Consider the following 25553-nt stretch of genomic DNA (forward strand, 5'->3'; position numbering starts at 1 on the left):
TGAACTATCTCAAATTTCATTCGTACATACACACAAACATTCATGTGTCGCTGCAATAAATCCCTAATATCAGATGCCTGGCGAGGTACAGTTAGTAAACCAGAGTAATGTAGAAAATAAATTAATTTGAACTGAAATAAATAAAGTATTACATCATTTATATACAATATAAAATTCCATCATAATGTTTCTGGAAGTTTAACAAGCTAATCTAATTTTAGTGGGAATTATTGACTCTGTCGTTTATACCTCTATAACTGTCTGGTTATAGACAGTCTGGTTATAGACAGCTGTCTGGTTATAGACAGCTATAACAACAACCAAACAGGACAAACACAGACTTCAACAGATAGTTAGGACTGCAGAAAAAAAACAATTGCAACCAGCCTGCCTTTCATTGACGACCTGTATGAGCCAGAAAGAGGGTTGAATACCTAAATACATCACATCCTGGACATAACTGTTTCAACTTCTTCACTCAAGATGACGCTATGCATTGCATGCCAAAACACTACACACAAAGACAGTTTTTTCTCCCTGGCCATCACTCTGCTAAACAGCTAATTCCCAAAACACGGCCTTATGCCCTAGGACCGTGATGGCGAACCTATGGCATGCAACACCCTCTCTGATGGCACGCGAGCCAGCCGTCACCCCAGTTCAGCTCTGCTGCACATGCACACGTGCCTCCTGCCAGCCAGCTGGTCTCCGGGTCTCTGCCATGCAAGCGTGGGGGTGTGGTGTGTGCGGGGTAAGGCGAACCAGTAGTTCCAACCAGTGACTGGGTCTGCCAACCCGGCCCTGGAGCTATCCCGTCGTATATAATCGCAATTTTTTCGATGCTGTGAGAATGCGCGGAAGGTGCACGCTCCCATTTTCGGTTCTGGGTGAACCGGTTGTTACAGTATGTGACGCACACCTCTGTTTATAACACATTATACTTATGTATAATACTGTCAACTATTTGGAGTTTTATAGGATTCTGGGATATATAAGGCAGACACACAAACAACTGTTTGCAAAGGGGACTCACAGTTTCTCCTCTCCTCAATCCTGCTTCTATACTTTATGCTAAACCTGATACCAAAACTCACTTAGCTGTTAAAAGTCATCAAAATGAACAGTGCATAAAGCTTGGTTTGCCTGCTTAACCTGGCCACTTATTACATTGATATAATCATATTATTTACGTAGCTCCTAATTGGTTGAAATAATCAGGAAGACTAGATCATGGACTAAATCTTTCTTCTCCAGATGTTGTTGAACTTCAGCTTCAGCTCCAGCTTTTATGATCAATAGTGACCTTTCATGTTTAAGTGTAATTGTCAGCAGGAATCATGATTCTACTTTATTTGAGTTCTGGATAATACAGGCTGGGGAAGGGAGGGACACAATGCAATCTCGACTGCATTTTCTAACAGTTTATACATTCAATTACCTTAGTTACACATTTATACATGCAAATGCCTTAATAAACCAAATCTATATATTTATAATATCTGAACTTGATAGTATTTCTGTCATGTAATTCATTATGATTTTTAGCTTGATTTGACAAGGAAAAATTGTAACTCTTTTTGTTTTGACAAATGAAAGAAATAACATCAAACTTCAAGGAAATAATATATTATTATTTACAAACATAATTAAACATAAGTGCATAAACAATTTGTTCATAGACTGTATTTAAGATTACAAATAGAGTAATGTCCATTAATAAAAGTACTTTAAGGTAAGAATTAAAAAGGCAATAAGTGCTAATTAAAATAATAGAACAAGTGAAGAACAAGGCAGTTACTAGATGTTAACAGAAATAAGAATTTTTTAACATCTACTATTGCCAAGAATGTGAGCATTAATATAATAAAAAATGGTTATGAAATGCTGAAAGTGAAGTACAAGGCAGTAACTATTAATAAGAAATAAGAAATTGTTAACATGTACTGTGACCAAGGATGTAATTGCTAATATCATAAAAGATGGATATGAAATGTTGAAACTAATTTAAAGCAGACCAATATAGTCTGCATTAAAATAACTGTTCTCTATTTCTGTAGTACAATTTCAAGGATAATTTTATTACTTTATTTTAAATATGAATATTATTTTTCCTAGTGGCAAATCACAAATTGGATGACTTTGTTTATGGAATAAATGAATCAAGCATCAAACTTTGCTCCTACCTGTTCATTCAGACCAGAGTATTTGCAGCAAGCTGGGATTTTGCCAAAATGATAAAAAGTACACTGAGAAATTGAGATGTCGTGTGTGTGACATTGTAAGAAATAGCAGAGGAGTTTGCATTGAACATCAAAGCACATATTCCCAGCACACATTGCCTCCTTGTTTGATCTCCTTGTAGATATCTATGATTCTCATTCCCTTTATATGTTAGCTGGATCCACATGATATGCAGGAAAATTTGAGGAGTGAATATTTTTCTATAGAATTCTCTGTGTGTGCCTGTGTTCTTCTGTGTGTAGATGTATTTAGAGATTGAAACTTGCATAAAAACTGTTTCCCTAACATTCTCTAATAAAGACCTTCATGATTTAGCAGTAGGAGAACTAGTTAAGGACATCAGATTTATAGACGAAATTCCAAATTATGAGCAAGTTAGTAAGAACATCCAATAAAATGCACTTACATTTTTACCAATGTTGGTAATGTTGGACTGCTTGGATTAGTACAGTGATGGCTAACCTTTTCCGGACCAAGTGCCCAAAGAGCATGCAAGCGCATGTGTGAATGCACGTACGCATGCCCGACTCCCCAAAATGCAATGTGTACATGGCCCCCATACACACGCCCCACCAACCGCAAATGCACGTGCCCCCTGCATGTGCCCCATCCCCAAGCAGGCCCCCCACACGTGCCCCGCCCCACTGCGTATGTGCCCCATCCCTCTGCACATGCACCCCACCCCCCGCACACAGCCCCCACGTACACGCGACAGAGACCTGAAGACCAGGTGGCCAGAAATTAGAAATTATCATCTGAAAAAACAGCATTAACATGTACACGTTAGTATTCTAACGGCTTGTTTTTTTTAATCGCATTTGCAAATATGTTTATGAGAAGTTTTGGGGCAGGGAAGTGGCAATTAGTTTCTATGGAAAACAGATCAAAAGTTCTGTTGCTACTTTATTAAAAAATAGTTCTGCCATTAAAAACAGATTTTTATCTAAGTTATTATGGGTAGATTCAGATTTGTCTTGTTAAAATGGATGTACTTCTCTCGTATAAATATAAATAAATTCAGCATCCACCATATCAAACTAGCAAGAGTTGAACTCAAATATATTTGTGGGCCCTCTGGTCAGAATAAATAGGTTAAATAGCTTTCAATGTGAGAAAAGTATTCCCTGACAGTTTAGAAATATAACATAATACTTGGTTTAGGAACTCCCTATGTGTAATTATACATTTGTACAAAAACAAAGGGTACTATGAACATTTAAGATTTCTAAGTGTCAAAAATAAATCCATGTATTTTGCTAACAGTTTATTTCAGAAAAAACATTTCAGAAAATAAATGGGACAAAATGTACATAATTTTAAGGTTAAACTTTTATCTTCATTATATTCAGAAAATTATTATAATAGCTATTCAACTGTAACCATTTCCTTTTTAAAAATGACAAAAATAGTGCAATTAATTGCAAAGGTTAATACATTAGGTTGTAGAATATGTCATTTTACGATAATTAAAGCTGTTAGATTTATTAAACAGTCAACAGAATTACAAAGGCAGGGGATGATTATTAAATGTGTTCTCTCTCTGAAAATTAAAAGAAAAAAGAAAAAAACAAGAAAAAAATAATCCTAAGCAATTATAAAAAGAAAAGTATTGCTAAGTGGATCTTTAATAATTATGGCTACGCCCAGGTTCAGACCGGATCGCCCAATCTGGTAGTAATGGCAGCGAGTGGTTTGGAGAACCTGTAGCAAAAATTCCTGCCCTCCCCGCATGCCCAGCTGAGCCGCGCGATCATCAGAAGTTTTTTTTTTAATTTTTAAATGCATTTTTGGCCAAAAAAAATGCTTTTTAAAGTAAAAGAAAAAGCTTCTGATGATCACCTGGCTCAGCTGGGATCGTCAGAGCCTTTTAAAAGCATTTAAAAGCATTTTTTCTACAACCTCTTCAGCCGAAGAGGTTGTAAAAAAATGCTTTTAAAAGGCTCTGACGATCCCAGCTGAGTTGCCTGATCGTCAGAGCCTTTTTTTTCTTTTAAAGGCAAAAAAATGCTTTTAAAAGAAAACAAAAGCCTCTGATGATCAGGCAATTCATCTGGGATTGTCAGAGCCTTTTAAAAGCATTTTTTTACAACCTCTTTGGCCGAAGAGGTTGTAGAAAAAATGCTTTTAAAAGTTAAAAAAAAAGTTGGCCATGCCCACCCAGTCACATTACACCCCCCACCAAGCCACGCCCACAGAACTGGTAGTAACAAATTTTATGTTTCACCACTTGCTACGCCTGTAAGAATCAATTCTGATTCAATTTGAGTTGGAAGTTAGAAATATAGAGAAGACATGATTCAATCTGGTCAACAAGCTTAGTTTTGAGGAAGTCAATTTGATTAAAATCACTCTGAGATTAAATATTAAAGAAAAAAACTTTCAACTTAGATCTCCCCTCCCTCCCTCTCTCCCTCCCCCAGGGAGGGAGGGAGGGAGGGAGAGGGAGAGATTGATTAGACTTGCCCAGATAGAGCAGGCACTAATTTTGTACTAATTTTGTACTAATTTTGCCTGGGCTATCCTTTCCTCCATTAGTTATTTAGTAAATTATTTATAACTTTATTTAGTTATTATTTTAATTTATTGATGTGGGTATTGTACAAATTTAGATATCATTCTGCAAGCACAAAATTTGAAGAATTGTGCTGTACGCTACAGGTAGTAGTCCTCAAGTTACGAATGTAAAGGAATTCGCCAATTACATTTGTAACCTGAGGATTTGTAGGAGTGAATCACTTCTACAAATCAGTGATCATTCCCTGCTTTCGCCCACACATTCTCTAATTGAACCATGTGGGTTGTTAAGTGCACATGAGGTATCTCAGAATGGGGAAGATCATTGGGGGTGGGGTTTAGCAATAGAACAGGCCATCTGCTTCAGACTGCTCAAGGCCTCACCCGACCCACTGAGATATCTCATGCTCCTTCCCCTGCGGTCACCACAATTCAGTGGTGAAATCCAAATTTTTTTACTACTGGTTCTGTGGGTGTGGCTTGGTGGGCGTGGGGTGGCTTGATGGGTGTGGCAGGGTAAGGATACTGTAAAATCTCCATTCCCACCCTACTCCAGGGAAAGGATACTACAAAATCCCCTTTCCCTCTCTGCTCCTGGGGGAAGGATATTGCAAAATCTCCATTCCCACCCCACTCTGGGACCAGCCAGAGGTGGTATTTGCTGGTTCTCCGAACTACTCAAAATTTCTGCTACCGGTTCTCCAGAACCTGTCAGAACCTGCTGGATTTCACCCCTGCCACAATTGCTCCCCTTCCATCCTGCCACTCTGTGTCACTTATTTTCTGAAGATCTTCTACTCTCCTGCTCCACCTCTCCGCTGTGCTTTCTTTGCCTGCTTGCAGTGTTGGCATGAAAAGTGTTTGTAAGCCAGCGAGACTTTGGGACAGTGAAATAGCCTTGCTGCAAGCCTCCCATCACCTTGTAAACACTTTTCATGCCTTCCCAGAGTCGGCACGAAGTGTGTGTGCAAGCCAACGGGAGGCTTGAAGCGATGAGATTTTGCTGTTCCAAAGTCTCCTTGGCTTGCAAGGGCTCTTCAGCTGAAACTGGTACAGGCCTCAGTTTTCAGAGAACAGAGGCTTAAAGTACTGTCATGCGAGATCACGCAAGATCAGTAGCATGAGATGTCATGCTACTGATATTGTGTGATCTCTCACTATTTTAGGCCTATTTTCTATAAATGCACTGAAGCAGGCAAAGGAACTGATGGCTCGCTAGATCGTTGCAAAGTAAGTGGGTCTCCATAGGTCCAATGGCTGTGGAATCCTGGCAGAGGAAGGGAATGTGCAGGGCAAATGTTGCAGTGCCTCTGCCATCATTCGTAAGTGTGAACAAGCGCCATAGAATTGCACCATTCATAACTTTGGGATTGGGTCATAACTACTTGTGGGAGGCTATGTCGTAACTTTGAACAGTCGCTAAGTGAACTGTCATAACTCAGGAATTACCTGTATATGGGAAACACAAAATATTTCTACAACTTTATTTGTTTTTAATCACAGGGTTGGATGAAATTAGAAGAGGAGATAAGACTCTTTGATATCATGATTCTAGTTTTACCACAAACAATTCTTGAATTTTTTATTTTTTTTAAAAAGATAGCGAGGACAAAGAACATTACAGCAACTCCAAATTGTACAGCAAAGAACCTTAGTTGTATTAAACCAGTTCAGGAATCAACCTATTCCACCTTTCGAATAAAATTTTCAAAGAGCTATCAAAGTGAGCTCTTATTTTTCCATATGGTCTCCTGAATAATCAGTCTCTACTGAATAATCAGTCTTGGCATGATGCCAAAAAGTATCTACTAATTTACTGGGGTGAATAATCAGCCTTGATATGTTGTCAAAAAGTATCTATTGACTTGCTAGGAAGAGTTGCCTCTGATTCTTTGGAGCCAGGAGAGTTAGCATAAATAACTACCAGTAAGTAGTATGCTTGCTCTGTTCAGGAATATCTCCCCTTATTAATAGCTTTGATAAGGTGACAAGTTAAGTAGAGTACCTAACTTACCACCTTATTAATGTACTTAATTAGCAAAGCTTGATCTGTTATGTGCAAAATTCAGGAGAATTTATCTCTGGCTTGGTACTGGTAGTACTGTAGTTTTGTAATCTAAGACTGCCGAGTTTTCCTGTGATACTTAGAAAGTTGCCAAAGGAGCTTAGCAAGCTTTTGCCTCTTCCCCAGGAACAGGGGGTAGAAATCTCAATAATGCTCTAACACTTGTGATAACCTGTGTAAGTAATTAGAACATGGCACAAAGCTAGGAAACAACTCTCTCTCTCTCTGTCTCTGTCTCTGTCTCTCTCTCTCTCTCTCTCTCACACACACACACACACACACATGAGTTCGGAGAAAATAGCCATTAGAGCCTTGCATCTCCTTTTTTGAGTAATAACTATTTGCATGGGAACCTTTAAGTATTGATTTGGCCCAATTTCCATACTGAGACTGCTAAAGTCACATTGTCAGAACGAACAAGGAAACAAGTACCATTTTTACTACCATAAGAGGCAGCAAAGCTTAGAAGGGAGAAAATGCATGAAGCACCATAAGCAGTTCTTGGCCAAATTTTGCCTTCCCAAAACAACCATGATAAATTCAGAAAAACTTATCAACTAAAAATTATTCATGCTGATGTCAGTAAGACAATCTCAACATCATGCAACCCCCCCAAACTTTCTCCATATGAAAATGAATTTGCAGCTTCACATGTTGTGTCTTACAGTCAAGAAGCAATAGAAAAGTCATAATATAATAGCAATAGCACTTAGATTTATATACCACTTTACAGGGCTTTATAACCCTCTCTAAGCGATTCACAGAGTCATCATATTGCATATGAGCATATGAGGACAATTGGGGTCCTCATTTTACCGGTCTCGGAAGGATGGAGGCTGACTCAACCTTCAGTCTGGTGAGATTCAAACTGCCAAATTGCAGGCAGTCGACAGCCAGCAGAAGTCGCCTGCAGTACTGCATTCTAACCACTGCGCCACCGTGGCTTTTTTCTTAGAGGAAGAACAGGGTGGTGGGTTTTTTTCCCCCCCATTTTTATTAAAATACTTGAGTATGTGTGAAGCTGGAAGGAGCAGAAAGTCATTTGTTACATATTTTTTTCCCAACACTCTTTGCACTTTTGTGTTTCTTTACTTTCTTTATTTATTTTAATTTATTTCTGTTAGTTTGTTTTAGTTTTTTATATTGGTAACGGTAAACTTATTGTTAACTCAACTTTTTTCTCAAATAAAACTAGTCAGCCAAATGGCGTATATACAAACATAATCATTAAAAATACGCCAACAAACCGTTGACTCTATATCGCTTTCTGCTAAAGATATAAATAAAGACTCTTTTACATCTAATGTGGTTTATGGTGACTTCATGGAAGTATCAGTAATGGCAGAAACTGGCACTGAACGAACCAGGCTTAGAGACAGACAACTGTTTATCTGGATAGCTCAGCCATGCTCCTAAGCAAATGGGCCAAGTATCCATCAATTAGAAAGGCAGAAAGAAGAAGCCAAAAATTTACATGATGAAACACAAATACAGAGGAGTTCTGCAGTGAGCAATTAAATAACTTGTTAAGGCTTGTCTGCAATAAAGACTCTAAATTAACTAGTGGTGTATGGAAATTTTCTGCTAAGTCTAGGTGAGAGTTGAACTAAAGGTTAAGTGCCTGGAGATTTAGGATTTACTTCCAAGTCTGGGTGGTTAATATGGCAACACTTCTGTTATTTTATTTTTTTTGTCAGAAACACAGAAGGCTTCTTTCTGCCTTCTTGTTCTCTAAGCACTTAGAACAAGTACAATTTCAAAATAAGCAATTCTATTTATCTTTGTACGCTGGCCTTTAAAGTCATTTAGCTGTTGAAATAAGCCATTAATTACGTCTCTTTTTTTAAAAATGCAGACTTACCAATTTCTGAAGTAACGGAAAGATCTAACACAAACATCAAAACTTACCTCTCTTATCACTTCTGCCTGCACTTGTAGACTTTTCTGAAAGGCAAGGACAACGTCCTTCACACTTAGCTGAGATCTGTTTTCCTGAGGCACAGGCTTGATAGTCAAGTTTGCACTGTAATAGAAAAAATAATATCAATCCTTATAATAAACAAGTAGAATAGAATAGAATAGAATAGAATTTTATTGGCCAAGTGTGATTGGACACACAAGGAATTTGTCTTGGTGCATAAGCTCTCAGTGTACATAAAAGAAAAAATACGTTCATCAAGGTACAACATTTACAACACAACTGATGGTCAATATATCAATATAAATCATAAGGATTGCCAGCAACAAGTTATAGTCATACAGTCATAAGTGGAAAGAGATTGGTGATGGGAACTATGAGACGATTAATAGTAGTGCAGATTCAGTAAATAGTCTGACAGTGTTGATGGAATTATTTGTTTAGCAGAGTGATGGCCTTCGGGAAAAAACTGTTCTTGTGTCTAGTTGTTCTGGTGTGCAGTGCTCTATAGCGTCGTTTTGAGGGTAGGAGTTGAAACAGTTTATGTCCAGGATGCGAGGGGTCTGTAAATATTTTCACAGCCCTCTTCTTGATTCGTGTAGTATACAGGTCCTCAATGGAAGGCAGGTTGGTAGCAATTATTTTTTCTGCAGTAATGTAATGTAAATTGCACTTCACAAAATATTTTTCAGGTAACTGGAATTTACCATATATTTACATGTTTACTTATTTATTTCGCAACTAATTAACTTGGTAAATCCCAGAGGTTTACAGAAAATAAGCATAAAACCAACACCAAGGCGAATGGTGGTGTGAAGCCATTAACCCAGATGCTATTAAAATGTCATAAGGAGCAGGCTTTAATTCTATCTCATAGTAGTACAGGTAAGCCACCTCATTAGTCAGGTAGCTGTATTGTTACCTAGACAAATGGTAATTCTTGGCTGTGCTGAAAATTCTGGGAGCTGAAGTTCACACATCTGAAAATTGCCAAAATTAGAAAATGCTGTATGACCCCAATTAGGCAGCATCTATGTCTTCCTGACTTCTCTATTTATTTGGTTCCAACTCTCATCTATAACCTGAATAATCTTCTTATTCCCTGTATTTTCTTTCTTTTCCAACATTTTATATAGATTTAATCAAATAATGAGTTCTGTTTGAATGGTCCACTGATTCTTGATTTTTTAAAAAATTTTTTTTAATGAATCCATACATTTCAGCAGTTTAAAATCTGGTCTATTATGTCAGTGTTTTTTCTTCCCTCTGGAATAGGGGTCTCCAACCTTGGTCCCTTTAAGACTTGTGGACTTCAACTCCCAGAGTCTCTCAGCCAGCAAAGCTGCTCCGGAAGATATCAGTTTTAACATGGTTCACTGTGGCTCCACAGGTCTGAAAATGTGTTTTTTGGGAGTACATAAAATGGGATACAGCACACATGTAGAAAAATCACAAATAAAACATCTCACTTGCACTATGTCAATTCTCACGATCATTAAACAATCATTAAACAGTAATTCAGTTTTAGCCTCAAATGGAAGATGGAATTGAGGGGTTAGGATGACAAAGTGGCTTGCCTACAATCTATCTATCTATCTATCTATCTATCTATCTATCTATCTATCTATCTATCTATCTATCTATCTATCTATCTATCTATCTATCCATCCATCCATCCATCCATCTATCATCTAGAGAGATATACATTCATACAAAATGGTAACTAATACATTTTTGTTTATAGCATATGGAACAACCCTTAATATATAATAATGCAAATGATGATACTTTTAGCTATTTTTTATTTAAATTCAATCGGAGCATCCTATACCCACTCCAAGATAAGGGCTGATCCTAAAATCTGTTAAGAAAGCAAAGCGGTTTGGATTAGTGAAACATGCAGCAGATATTATCGTAGTCTATTTTATTGCTTCATAGACAATCTGTGTTCTGTGAATATGTAATATGTTGAACACTTCTGTGTTCACTGAATATATATATATATATATATATATATATATATATATATATATATATATATATATATATATATATATATATATATATATATATATATATATATATATATACACACACACACCATTTCATATACTTATATATATATACCATTTCTTATTTGTCTCTTGAGAAACCTGTATGCGGGTCAAGAAGCCACAGTGAGAACTGGACACGGAACCACTGATTGGTTCAAAATTGGGAAAGGAGTCCGGCAAGGCTGTATACTATCACCTTGCCTATTTAACTTATATGCAGAACACATCATGAGAAAGGTGGGGCTAGATGAATCAAAAATTGGAATTAAGATTGCCGGAAGAAATATCAACAACCTCAGATATGCAGATGATACCACTCTAATGGCAGAAAGTGAAGAGGAACTAAAGAGTCTCTTGATGCAGGTAAAGGAGGAGAGTGCAAAAGTTGGCTTGAAACTCAACATTAAGAAAACTAAAATCATGGCATCCGGCCCTTTCAATTCCTGGCAGATAGATGGGGAAGAAATGGAGGTAGTGACAGATTTTATTTTCCTGGGCTCCAAGATCACTGCAGATGGGGACTGCAGCCAAGAAATTAAAAGATGCTTACTCCTGGGAAGGAAAGCTATGGCAAATCTAGACAGCGTACTAAAAAGCAGAGACATCACCCTGCCAACAAAAGTGTGTATCGTCAAGGCTATGGTTTTCCCAGTTGCAAAGTATGGCTGTGAAGGTTGGACCATAAGAAAGGCTGAGCGCCAAAGAATTGAGGCCTTTGAACTCTGGTGCTGGAGAAGACTCCTGCGAGTCCCTTGGACTGCAAGGCGAACAAACAAGTCAGTTCTAGAGGAGATCAACCCTGACTGCTCTTTAGAAGGCCAGATCCTGAAGATGAAATTGAAATACTTTGGCCACCTAATGAGAAAGAAGAGCCTAATGCTGGGAAAGATTGAGGGCAAAAGAAGAAAGAGACGACAGAGAACGAGGTGGCTGGATAGAGTCACTGAAGCAGTAGGCATGAGTTTAAATGGACTCCAGAGGATGGTAGAAGACAGGAAGGCCTGGAGGAATGTTGTCCATGGGGTCGCAATGGGTCGGATACGACTTCGCAACTAACAACAACACCACCATTTCATAGTGCTTTATAGCCTTCTCTATGCATTTTACGAAGTCAGTACATTGCACCCAACAATTTTGGTCCTCGTTTTATCAACCTTGGAAGGATGGAAGGCTGAGACAACCCTGATCCAGTGAAAAATGAACTGCTGGCAACTGGCAGAATTAGCCTGCAATACTTATAATTAATAGTTTATTAGAGTAAGCATTGTGAATTTTATTCAAGAAGTTCAATTATTCTTTTTCTTTTCTACTACATTTGTTAGCGACTCATTTATGAAATATGTATCATACTATATGCTGTACCATTTCTTAAACAACACCCACTGATTGCATTACTAATTTATCAAGATCAATTTACTCAATTATCTAAAGTTGAAATATTTATAAAGTGTAAGTGAACTGAAATATCACATAAAGGGCACGCTCATTAGTATTATCGAAAGATTTATACATAATCAGCATATTATTTGCTGCTTTGGGTAAAAAAACTGTTTGTGAACTATTACATTTTTTCATTGCTTTTTACTGGAATATTTCACTATGGACATTAGTAAATTTTGGTAATATTAAATCCATGCATAAAAATCAGCACCACCACTGTCTACAGAATATGAGAGGAATAGAAGATCCATCTGTATACATGAACTACTTGATAATTAACACTATGCTGTATTAAACTTTTTAGAAGCTTCTACAAGCGCTCAGTGCAATGGAAATTATCCTTCCTGTTAATCTACATGGATCAGTTAAGGAAATGCAAGTATATGAACCTACATCAGTGGCGGGTTTCAAAAATTTTTGCTACCAGTTCTGTGGGTGTGGCTTTGTGAGCGTGGCAAGGGAAGGATACTGTAAAATCTCCATTCCCTCCCCTCTCCAGAGGAAGGTTACTGCAAAATCCCCATTTCCTCCTAATCAGCTGGGACTTGGGAGGCAGAGGATAGATGGGGGCGGGGCCAGTCAGAGGCATTTACCGGTTTTCTGAACTACTCAAAATTTCCACTACCGGTTCTCCAGAACTGGTCAGAACCTGCTGAAACCCACCTACATCTATATGTGAGGGAAGTGTTTTAGGAAATGATAGCTGAAATGTCAACAACAGTGGTGTTCTGCTTGCCCTAGCACTTAGATCCAACAATCGGATTAATTGAGAGACAAAATATATGTTCTGAATCTAGTTATTATTTGTTTGTATCCCATCTTTATTATTTTTACAAATAGCTTAAGGTAGCAAACATATCCTTTCTCCTCCTTTTTCCCTACAATGAAATCCATGCAGCTATTATTTCTGACATGTTACTGGAGTGAAATCTAAAGCTCTCTTTACATTCCAATTCTCTTTGCGTTTGAAAGAATCTTACAAATCTTCAGTTTTTTGAAATGAAATACTAGGATTTCATGGTGGAGAAAAACATAGGAGAAATATGGTTTCCAAGATCAGTTGATGCATAAAGGATTCTCCTTTGCTGGCTGAGGAATTCTGGGAGTTGAAGTTCACAAGTCTTAAAGTTGCCAAGATTGGAGACCCCTGTGCTAATAAGAAAAAAAATGTGAAAAGGATATTATGGACATCATGTGAATTAACAGGACATTGCTCAGGGGCAGGTACATAAAGTTTCCTTTCTTTATTATGGCAACCTCTGAACCTACTACAGGCCAAAAGAATACAGCAGCACACGAAATGGGATAGTATGTTATGTGGCAACAAAACTCAGTTGAAACATGATAAAAAATGTTCCATTTTAGATGTTTAGGAAACAGGTCATTTCAAATATGCTCCAACTGTACGTACATTGGCTATTATAATGTATAAACTTCATGTTATACATCCGTGGTAGTCAACCTGATCCCTACCGCCCACTAGTGGGCGTTCCAGCTTTCATGATGGACGGTAGGGGTTTTGTCCGATACTGAAGCACTTTACTTTTTTTTTAATTTAATTGACTTTTTTAAAAAATTTCATAGCATTATTTAAAAACATTTTCATTAGGTTTTCATAAAATTCCCTGTGACAATTTAAATTTCTGAAAATATACTATTTGCATCGCCCGCACATAAGTTTAGTTCACGTTACGCAACTGAAACTAAATGGCGCTATAGTGCGACCGCAAACAAAAGAGCATCATCCCAGGATAGCTCACGCCTCTCCCCACACACCACTCAGCTGTAACAGACAAGCAGAGCTGGTAGACAGCGCCCACCCAACCCAAGATGCGCGAGAGGCATTACTGTGGAACCGGTGGGCAGTTAGAAAATTTTACTGCTAACAGAGATACAAAAGTGGGCGGTAGGTATAAAAAGGTTGACTACCCCTGTTATATATCATTACTGCCAATTGCCAGTTGGGAGACCACTTTGTATACATTCATGCTTTAGACATCTCCCAGGTGAAATATTACCACCTGTTCTAAATGAGGTTCCTTTTGAAAACAGTCTGGATTGTATAATTGGCCCACAGGTGCAATTGTGCAGACAGTAATGGGTATAAGGCAGCATCGTGTAGAACTGCTATTCCATGGCTTGCTGTATGCTTCTGATTACAATTCAAGATGTTGGCCAATAATTCTTCCTTGTCTTTAGATGGAATTATTAAGCTATTTTTGTCCTTTTTTATTACACACTGTCCAAAATTAGATTGTTGGAGTTGAATCACCATATAAATGTTACAAAAAACAAATGTATTCTTTAAATCAGAGTCCTCCAAGCTTTTTGGCTTTGTGGCCTGGCAGGGGAGGGGTGAGGAAATGGTTCCACATGTGTGGTGGGTTTGCCGCATGCGAAAATAGAGCACACATGTATGTGCTTTGCTGCCACTTCTGTAGCCTGATTACGAAAGGCTCAAGTCCTGGTAATGGAACTGCGGCCCGTGGGTTGGGCAACTCTGCTTTAAATTATTAAGAAATGAAAAATGAAGCAATTTGATATTCCAGATTCTGCGTCGGGGGGGTGGTGGTTGCTGGGGGTTCAGGAGAACCTCTAGCTAAGATTCTGTCCAATTCGGAGAACCCCCGTCCCACTTCTGGCTGGCCTGCCCACCCCACCCCACCCCTCCCCATTCCTCTCAGGAGTCCCCACACAGTCCGTTTTGGATGCAGGTAAGTGCAGGGTGAGTGCAGAGGCTCAGAGGAAAAAGAGGCCTCCTGGAAGTTTGGGAAGGCTGGAAACAGGGGCCTCCAGAGCCTGGGGTGGCCATTTTCACCCTCTCAGAGGAGGAAAGACTCTGGAGCCCAGGAAGGGCAAAAATGCCACCCCACCATGGTGTAGGAGGCTGACTAGGCCATGCCCACCATGGCCACGCTCACCAACAACCGGGCAGAGAACCCCTTGCTAAAATTTTTGAAGCCTACCCCTGTTATGTGTAATATAGGAAGACCCAGCTCTCTGGCAAAATCTATAAGTTTGGGGAAGTAGAAGGAAAAAGAAGATGAGGAGAAGCCATGAAGAGCCAGAATGGAGACAGACTGTCCTGGAAAACAGATAATTAACGGCAATATAATTAATGATAAGATGCAGATGAGGAAAATAGCAGAGGCTAAGGAACTTAATTTAATATTGAGATCTAACCTTGATGACAACATATTTATTCCCATTAGTATTAAAGTCATAAAAGCCTAGCCCGTTAGTAACAAAATAATGTTATCTTGGTTCAGCATATTTTAAAACAATGCTTGAACTTTAAAGCAATGCTTAATTTAATATACAAACATTAAAATTATATTAAGAACATAAACACAAGCAATAATGCATTCTAAAACTGAATTTGTAACCTGCTTTTTAATGCACTGCGGAGTTGCTATAGGTTACTGAGGAAGGGAAGACTTTTTGCTGTTATGTCAAAAACTGATAATTGAACAATCTTACTTCATTTTCTTCAATAGGGCCTTTAACAGCCTGAATGTTCTCTAAAGTTTGGAAATCTATTTGTCTAAACCTCGAATTAAACTAAGTCCTACACAAACCAAAGATTGCCTATTTTAATATGGCACATTACTGTATGCAGTATATTTACAATAGTTTCTCTTTTTTTCTATTTATTATTCCTAATTAATTCAGTCCTTTAATCTTATTTAAATTATGAATCTGTATTTAAATTATTTAAATACAGTTCACATAAATGAAATATATCGTTTCATATACAGTTTGGGGCAGTGGTGGGATTCAAGTAATTTAACAACCAGTTCTCTGCCCTAATGATTTCTTCCAACAACCAGTTTGCCAAACTGCTCAGAAAGTTAACAATCGGTTCTCCCGAAATGGTGCGAACTGGCTGAATCCCACCACTGGTTTGGGGGGGATAGTCATATTTTGATTTTCTGACTTTTTTTACTTAAATATTAAACAATAAGATTTTTAAACATAAAAAGTCATTAACATTAGATGCTATGTTTTCTTTATTTTGTCAACAGTATGTAGCACTGAAAAATCCATTACAAAACTTACCCTTTCTCTATCAGCTGCTTATTCAAATGATTCCTTATATACTCTTTTACAATCTCTTTTATTATGAGCTCATTTATCAAACATTTATGGGATCTATGTTTATTTAAACATGAAATTAAATGTTATTGTTTTCACATTCATCTTTTTGAAAACTAGACAAAAGGACTATTATTCGGTCAAATCTCTTATGATCAGTGATTGTGAAAATGTATAAACAAAACTATGCTTTGATATCTGACTGGAAACTAAGTCTCAAAAGCCAGTTGCATAAGAAATAAAATTAGTGGCAAATTAGGTTTGCATGGGCTATTTTATAAAAATATATTTCAAAGTCTGAAAGAACATAGTATAAATAGGTAAAGGTAAAGGTTCCCCTCACACATATGTGCTAGTCGTTCCTGACTCTAGGGGGCAGTGCTCATCTCTGTTTCAAAGCCGAAGAGGCAGCGCTGTCTGAAGACGTCTCCATGGTCATGTGGCCGGCATGACTCAATGCCAAAGGCGCATGGAGAACTGTTACCTTCCCACCAAAGGTGGTCCCCATTTTTCTACTTGCATTTTTTACGTGCTTTCGAACTGCTAGGTTGGCAGAAGCTGTGATACTTGTCCCAGCTTCTGTAACAGGAACTGTTATGTGGTTACGCGGCACTAGGGATTCGAATCTCTGAACTGCTGATCTTTCGATCAACAAGCTCAGCATCTTAGCCACTGAGCCACCACGTCCCATATAGTATAAATACCAATCTACAAAAGATCTCTGAAAAGTAGACAACATTCTACTTTCTCAAGAGCTACTGTCAATGTAAAATGAAAGATGGGACATAAATTGAAAAGAAAGATGTAAAACTAAAGACTAACATATGTCTAATAACTGTATAGCACTGTAAAATTACATGAACAGTATGATTTTTTTAAAAAGGTATTGAGGTTTTAATAACAATTATGACAAACATGTAGACCAGAAATTTTGCTTCATTATCAGCATTAGCTTCATTTTTATACAAAATGACAAAATAAAGGTTAATAATAATGTTCAAATAGAATGTACTATTTTAAAAATGTAGACATTTGTATTTAGAAAATAATCTCCAACATTCATATACTTACCTTCTCAACAATGCTGGTGTGAAGGAAGATGCATGAAAAAAGAAAACTGTCTACTTCAGAGATTTAATGCTTAACTTTCAAAAGTTTTTTAAAAATTCTACAAGCTATGCAATATAACATCAAATCAAAGAAGGAGGCACCTAATTCTTGCCTTATAAGTGGGCTACAAGCAGCGAAGAAAGCAAATATCGTGGGTCAGAGGTAGATACTATGGGCCACTGACCTTAAAAAAATATTTTATTCAATTTAATTATGGCCACAATCTTTCATTTGCTACTGCTTACAGTAATTTTAGATATACAGCATAGCAATCAGATAGCAGACTAACTACCTGAAATACCACACTAGCCACACTATAGGTCAAATTGAATAAATTAGGACTAAAGGTCTTCTTATCTGTAGCTAATGGCAACAGCTTACAGTTGGAATAAGATGGCTAACTTGGAGCCAGATGTTTTTGTCACTTCACCCCAACATCTTTTAAGGTTCCCCTTGCAAATGTGCTAGTTGTTTCCAATTATAGGGGGTGGTGCTCTTCTCCATTTCAAAGCCGAAATTCAAAATTTTTCCCTACCGGTTCTGTAGGCGTGGCTTGGCGGGCTTGGCAGGGGAAGGCTATTACAAAATCTCCATTCCCACCCTACTCTGGGACCAGCCTCAGGTGGTATTTTCCAGTTCTCCGAACTACTCAAAATTTCCGCTACTAGTTCTCCAGAATCTGTTAGAACCTGCTGGATTTCACCCCTGCCGAAGAGCCAGCACTATCCGAAGACGTCTCGGTAGTCATGTGGCCAGCATCACTAAATGCCAAAGGTGCATGGAACACTGTTACCTTCCAACCAAAGGTGGTCCCTATTTTTCTATTTGCATTTTTTTACGTGCTTTCGAACTGCTAGTTTGGCAGAAGCTGGGACAAGTAACGGGAGCTCACCCTGTTACGCAGCACTAGGGATTCGAACCGCTGAACTGCCAACCTTTTGATCGACAAGCTCAGCGTCTTAGCCACTGAGCCACCATGCCCCTTAAGCAACATCTCTTAGAGGCACCCGATTGGAAAGGGTGGTCCAACAACCCTCCTCCTTTAAATGAATATTACCTCAGTGCCACTGAACTACAAAGGTTCTGGCAAAACCTTTTGAAAGTAACAGAATAAACAAAATAATCACTATTTCAACATTAAAAATAAGGAAGGCAAGGATCTCACTAGCCAGATAGACAGAAGGGTAATATCCTTCCCAGCACCATGAATTGACAGCTGCCTATAGTCCATAACAATTATAACCATAATTTACAGCAGTGTAATAATGTTGATATACAATTTTGAGTGGCAAAAGCCAGGAACAAAATAATTAAACATTTGGATACTTGTTCTTCTGGCTCTGGTTTTAGAAGCCCTATCTTTCTGACAAAAAAATCAAAAAATCTCTGCTTTGATTCCCAGGACTTGTCAATCAGCCATCAACAAAACCACTCCTCAGCCCCAGTCCTCATAGAGAAACAGATAGACTATACTTGTTTTAATTATTTAATTTTCATACAACATACTATTTCCAGCCTTCACATGGACAGTGTGAACAGTGTGATTTGAATGGGGGAGTAAAACGAAAATTAGTGAAAGACTGATGAAATTTAAGCATAAATTAGGATAGTACTAAGGATACATAATTTCTGGCCATTAAAAAAAAATCACCCAGTTATAATTCCTACTGTACTTTAATTAGACTATCAGAAAAGTTGTGATGACTCTGTAAACCGCTTAGAGAGTGTTATAAAGCACTGTGAAGTGGCATATTGCTACTTTTAGGTTACATGATAATGTATCACAAAAATTCTAGAATAAATGTTATAAGAAAGGTGATATTATACTATTAAGCATTTAATCTACTTCTATAGCAGTAGTGCAGATCTTGACATCTTCTCAGAAATGCATTGTATAATTTGCAGAAATCATTTGACATGCTGCAAATAAAGCTAAGTAGCTAAACCATACAAAGCACAAATCTTTTTTATTTTAAACAAAGTTTATATACCTTTTCTGGAAATTTGAACACTGATTACCCTTCAAAATAATACTACATTTGTATAATACAATGAGCAATTAGAAATGCCTCCAAATAACCTTGTCTTTAATAGGATAGAGAAGCAAGCAGCAAGTATTTTTAAAAATATGTGCTATTATTTAGAATTTAGAATTTAGAATAGAATTTATTGGCCAAGTGTGATTGGACACACAAGGAATTTGTCTTGGTGCATATGCTCTCAGTGTACATAAAAGAAAAGATATGTTCATCAAGGTACAACATATATTATGTTTAGTTATATTATGTTTAGTTATATATTATGTATAGTTAAACATATTATATTTAGTTATTGCAAAAAAAAATAACTCAGGATTACTCTAAACATTTCATATTACTATGTTTTCTCTAACATACCTTCCTTTCTCCCCAGTCACCCATTTGCATTGATTAGAGTGAAATAAAAGCCTTCAGGGAGCACAATTTAAGAATAATCATTTTGTACTCATTTCCATGATGATTATAATTTCAATATTGGTCATCTGTATTACTGGACATTGTATAAAGCAATAAGAATAAGCTTATATAATTCTGCGTTTGTATGACATTCTGGTAGGAGGAACCATCTAAAGCATTATTCATTTTAGGCTAAAGATTGCCAGCAATTTTGCATAAACGATCTCATCGTTCCCATCACCCACCTCCTTCCACTTACGACTGTATGACTGTAACTTTGTTGCTGGTATCCTTATGATTTATATTGATATTGTTTCCTGATTGCTTATTTGTACCCTTTGACTATCATTAAGTGTTGTACCTTATGATTCTTGAAGTCTTCTTCAGTGTCCCTTTGTGTTCAAATTCCAGGGTGAGGGTCTAGCCAGCCAGTCAATCACTGAATCACTGATTGCTTATTTGTACCCTTTGACTATCATTAAGTGTTGTACCTTATGATTCTTGATGAACGTATCTTTTCTTTTATGTACACCGAGAGCATATGCACCAAGACAAATTCCTTGTGTGTCCAGTCACGCTTGGCCAATAAAGAATTCTGTTCTGTTCTGTTCTGTTCTGTTCTGTTCTGTTCTGTTCTGTTCTGTTCTGTTCTGTTCTATTCTATCCTATTCTATTCTAAACACAGTAGAATTTTTCAGAAAAATGTATTTTACTTTTTATTCTGCCTTTATCACTTTGTAAATAATGTAAAGCATACCTAATACTCCTTTCTCTTCTATTTTCCCCATAGCAACAACCCTGTTAGGTGAGTTGGGCTGAGAGAGAGTAACTGATCTAAAGCAGTGGTGGGATTCAGCCGGTTTGGGAGAACCGGTAGTTAAATTGCTGGCTGGCCCCACTCCTCCCCTCCCCTTCCAGGAATCCCACAAGCCCCCTTTTGGCTCCCAGGTAAGTGCAGGGAGGCCTACTAGACCCAAAATGGGGCATGTGGGGTGAATGGGTGCAGCGCGCACCCCCTGTGGCCCGTTTTTGCTCCCAGGAGGCTGCAGGAGGCCAAGTGCTGCCTGTTACATCCCTTGGCCATGCCCACCATGGCCACGCCCACCCAGCTGGTCATTAGGGCAGAGAACCAGTTAAACTATTTGAATCCCACCACTGGTCTAAAGTAATCCAGCTGGCTCTCATGTCTAATTCAGAATTAGAATGTATGTATATGTGGAACTGTAATGTAAAGCACTCTCCCTCCCTCCCTCCCTGCTGCCCCTCCATTCCTGTGAAAACATGACATGGAATAAAATACACTTTAAACCGAGTAGATAACAAACAGAATTCTCTGAAAATAAACTGAAGGCACTTTAGGTGTGTGTAGCTTTCACTAATGGAAAGAAATGTTCAGCTTGCTTCATTGAGGAGTCAGAACGTTCATATGTTGCTGGATTGCTTGGAAAAGAAAACCCTAAAAACTTGCTATTCCAACCCAAGTAAGAAAAAAAATGATACTGTTTTCTACAACTTAGTTCAAATAGAAAATCAAAATGAGAATTTCCATGTAATTAAATGTGGATAATCTAAGTAGGTGTTTGACATGTCTTTTGGCTACGAAGTATAACCTTTTCATGCTAACATGATTTTATCTTTCATCATGAAAGAAAAAAAATTGTGAAAATATAGCTAATTATATCTGTATCTGTACATATGCTGCATGCATACACACACACACACACACATATATAAATGTGAAAGTTTAATCTCCCTGCCCTATGTATTCAACTGAATATTTGTGATGTCAAATAAACAATGGAAAAGCTGGTAATAATAATCTTTTAGTGTAAAAATTAATATCAAAATCTGTGTACTTTCTTTCACTGTGCTTTACACTGTTTCAATTGTATTTAATTTTTCCCGGTTATAGTAAGAAAACTTTTAAAGTAATAATAAATAGCAGAACTACCCAGTATCGTGATTCTTATTTTTTTTTTATTCTAATGTATTAAATTTGTTTGCCACCCATCTTGCTTCCATTGGAATGCTTAGATAAAACATTTTATTCAATATAGAAACTCTCCTTTGGCCAAATGGCGCCTCACCAATGCTACTGATTTATGGACGCGCCCTTTGCAGGCCCAGCAAAAGGCCTATGGGTCCACCTCTCCATCCAGGGGCCAATGGCCCACAAACTCCATCCTGAACCAAGGATGCAGTCACTCCAAGTCTCTGCCTTGGACTAGAATTGTCACACACGTACCTTTTTCCTCAGATCAAATCTCCCCCATCCCCAATGAATCCAGCATTCTCACCTAACAACCCTTTTCTCCCCTTTTATAACTTCTTCTCCAATCCCCTTCTCTCAAGGCTGCCCCTTCCTTTCTCACTCTGAGCTGCTGGAGTCTGTAGTCCTACTCCCAACCTAACTGCTTCTGCTGAAAATTACACCTCCCAGAAGTCTACTTCAGTGTCCCTTCCTGTTCAAATTCCAGGGTGAGGGTCTAGCCAGCCAGTCAATCACTGAATGCTGGCTAACTTCCCTGTCTTCTTATCTGTGTCAAAATACCAGAGCAGCTCAGGGGGAAAATATAGCCAGTCAACAACAGCTGTAAGTCTTTGTGGGATTTACAGGATGAAAGAAAAAAGAACCACTGAAGGAACAATGAACATATGATATTATGTGAGTTCAATTTTATAGATTTAAACAGGTTTATATAGTTATTTAAATTGAACAAACCATACAATGTTTGACAGTAGAATGCTATATATTGCAGAGAATACATAACAAGTCTAACCATTGGCTTACCTGAGAAGAATATGTGTGACCATCAGATCCACAAACTGGATTGGTATAAATTACAGGACACTGTTTGCATTTTGATGAAAGAGAACCAACTCTCCATTGTTTATGACTTAAACCAGCTTCTTTCATCCTGAAAGAAATCAAATCAGGTAAGAAATGTCTGAAAAGATGATCAGAGAAGTATTTTATATTAAACCACAGTTTGTTGATTAGGTCACAGTGATCGTTCATAATTAATGCAATGATTAGCCATTTTTATGTTATCTATTGAGGCTAACAGAAGAGCAAACACAAGTCATATGGTGGAGCAAGAGTAAATGAAGCCAGATCCAAATCTTGATGGAAACTCCATACTTTTTTTGTCTTATAAGTCCTTCGTCTGTTCTAAACAGCAATTTTTAAAAAACAACCCATATTCAAATATGATTTGATACCTTGAAAAAACATTTATGCAACCAGTTTGATAACTACATGAAACTAGGTTAATGATGGGTTTATCCACTACATTATATCCAAACAACAAATCACACTGTAGCTTACTATTATTTGAAAATTATGCCACTTTCTTCGTTAATTTAAACTAATATTTGCTGTTATATTAATATCTTGGCTACTGCAGAGAAATATTTACAACTCTATAAGAAAGATCAATAATTGTCAGGACTGAAAAACACTATTTAACATGTTGCATAACCACGACCCTTGTGGCTTATTATGTTGTTCAAGTTTGGTTAAAAAAAACACAGACCTTGGCCCAATTTATCAACAAAGTCTATATATCTTGATATTCTAGCAAAAGTATTTATATTTGAGGATGCTGGAACACCTCTAAGAAAGAGAGGTGATTTTTATTAAGGATCTATTGTTCATACTCCGAGAAAGACTATGCAAATTCAGATTAGAAAGTGAAATATATGAATCATTATGAAAGCTACCAATATAAACCAATATTTAAGAGAGAATAAAATGATTACTGTAGAGTCAACCAACAACAGACTAAGTATTCTAATCAACAAATTACGAACAAGCCATGTACTAGAATATTACGTTAAATCTAAGTTCTTAGCTTAACTGGTCATAATTCTCTACTTTTTTTTTATGCTTACCGAAGTAACAAGAATAGAACAAGTTACAAAATGAAATCAATTTCAAATCAATGGTTTAAAATGTTGTTATGCATTTAATAGTTGATTAATTTAAGTGTTGAATCTCAAGCTATAAAGAAGCAATAAAAAAAGAATAGAATGACAAAGTATGTATTCCTTTGGCGTGGATATATCTGAGCTTCTTAAGACAAAATATGCCATGTTCGATTTGCCTTGTTGATTCATGATGCTTCTTTCTTAATTCTATGACCAATTCATTTTATGAAACCATGCATTTCTAAAACATTTTCACAAGATAAAGGTAATGGAAAAGTTTCCACTTCAAAAACGTTTCTGTGGAAAATATTTCATTTCTATTACTGAGATGGAACAGAACAAAACAGAATAGAATTCTTTATTGGCCAAGTGTGATTGGACACACAAGGAATTTGCCTTGGTGCCATAGCTCTCGGTGTACATAAAAGATACATTCATCAAGAATCATAAGGTACAACACTTAATGTTAGTCATAGAGAAACAATCAATATAAATCTTATGGATACCAGCAACAAGGTTACAGTCATAAGTGGAAGGAGATGGGTGATGGGAACAATGAGAAGATTAATAGTAGTGCAGATTTAGTAATAGTTTGACAGTGTTGAAGGAATTATTTGTTTAGCAGAGTGATGGCGTTCGGGAAAAAACTGTTCTTGTGTCTAGTTGTTCTGGTGTGCAGTGCTCCATAGCATCGTTTTGAGGGTAGGAGTTGAAACAGTTTATTTCCAGGATGTGAGGGGTCTGTAAATATTTTCCCAGCCCTCTTTTTGAGTCGGGCAGTATACAAGTCCTGAATGGAAGGTAGGTTGGTAGCAATTGTTTTTTCTGCAGTTCTAATTATCCTCTGAAGTCAGTGTCTGTCTTATTGGGTTGCGAAACCAAACCAGTTATAGAGGTGCAGATGACAGACTCAGTAATTCCTCTGTAGAACTGGATCAACAGCTGGATAAAGGAGCAGACACTAGCAGAAGGCTGCACAATGGATATACATCATGTATTAAACTGAACAAGCCAATTAAATTTAGCTACAGCTCTACTGTTTTCCATAATTTTCAAAACCATCTTACAATTTGGCAAATTGTTCACCTGGACTTGAGTACCGTCTCCTCTCCACTGTTCGAGGATTAAAACATCTGATTCACTATGAGATAATTAGAAGGCAGTAACAGCACAATTAATCCATTTCATGTCAGCTAAATCCCTGTTATTTCTAATTTTCACAAATAATTAAAGTTACAGTGACAACTTTTGTATCAGTATATAGAGTTCTTCTCCCTCTCTTTTAACTAAGCATTTGGGGGAAAATTAACATTTTTAGATAAAATATATATCATAATGAATGTTAAAAACATATATTTAAAATCTTTTTAATTAAATCAACTCCCCCCCCCCATTTCTTCCATGCTTTCTATATTAGCTTGAAGCTATCAGGATTATATTCCTTTAATAATTTTATTTCTATATCACCAGTGATCACAACTCTCTCAGTAGTTCACAAACCCTTTAGAAAGAATCATCAAACCATGTTTGGGAATGTTATTTCTATTTTTATCCAATACTACAGGCCTATTAATATTCATGAGTGAATACAAATGAAAACACTGGTTGACATACGGATAGTTCAAGATATACGGTAAATCAATTAGTAAGTAAGTTATTTGTTTCCTGGAGTCACTAGTTATGGAGAATAGCAATACTGATAGAGAGACACTGTAGCTGTGGAGGATTTGCCACTTTTGTTGTTGTTGTTG

At 37.3% G+C, this 25553-nt stretch overlaps 1 protein-coding gene across 2 annotated transcripts in view; it reads right to left on the reverse strand.

The window, feature by feature from the left end:
- Window positions 1-25553, reverse strand: part of SPOCK3 (SPARC (osteonectin), cwcv and kazal like domains proteoglycan 3) — a 147821-nt gene that overhangs the window by 34823 nt on the left and 87445 nt on the right. For both annotated transcript variants that reach the window (XM_058193570.1, XM_058193571.1), the window contains 2 exons: window positions 22664-22790; window positions 8729-8843 (listed from right to left, as the gene is read on the reverse strand). In XM_058193570.1, coding sequence (XP_058049553.1) covers window positions 8729-8843; window positions 22664-22790 — 242 coding nt within the window. The remainder of the gene's footprint in view (window positions 1-8728; window positions 8844-22663; window positions 22791-25553) is intronic.

Source organism: Ahaetulla prasina, chromosome 8 (genome assembly GCF_028640845.1).
Source record: "Ahaetulla prasina isolate Xishuangbanna chromosome 8, ASM2864084v1, whole genome shotgun sequence".
In the NCBI taxonomy this organism is placed as follows: Eukaryota; Metazoa; Chordata; class Lepidosauria; order Squamata; family Colubridae; genus Ahaetulla; species Ahaetulla prasina.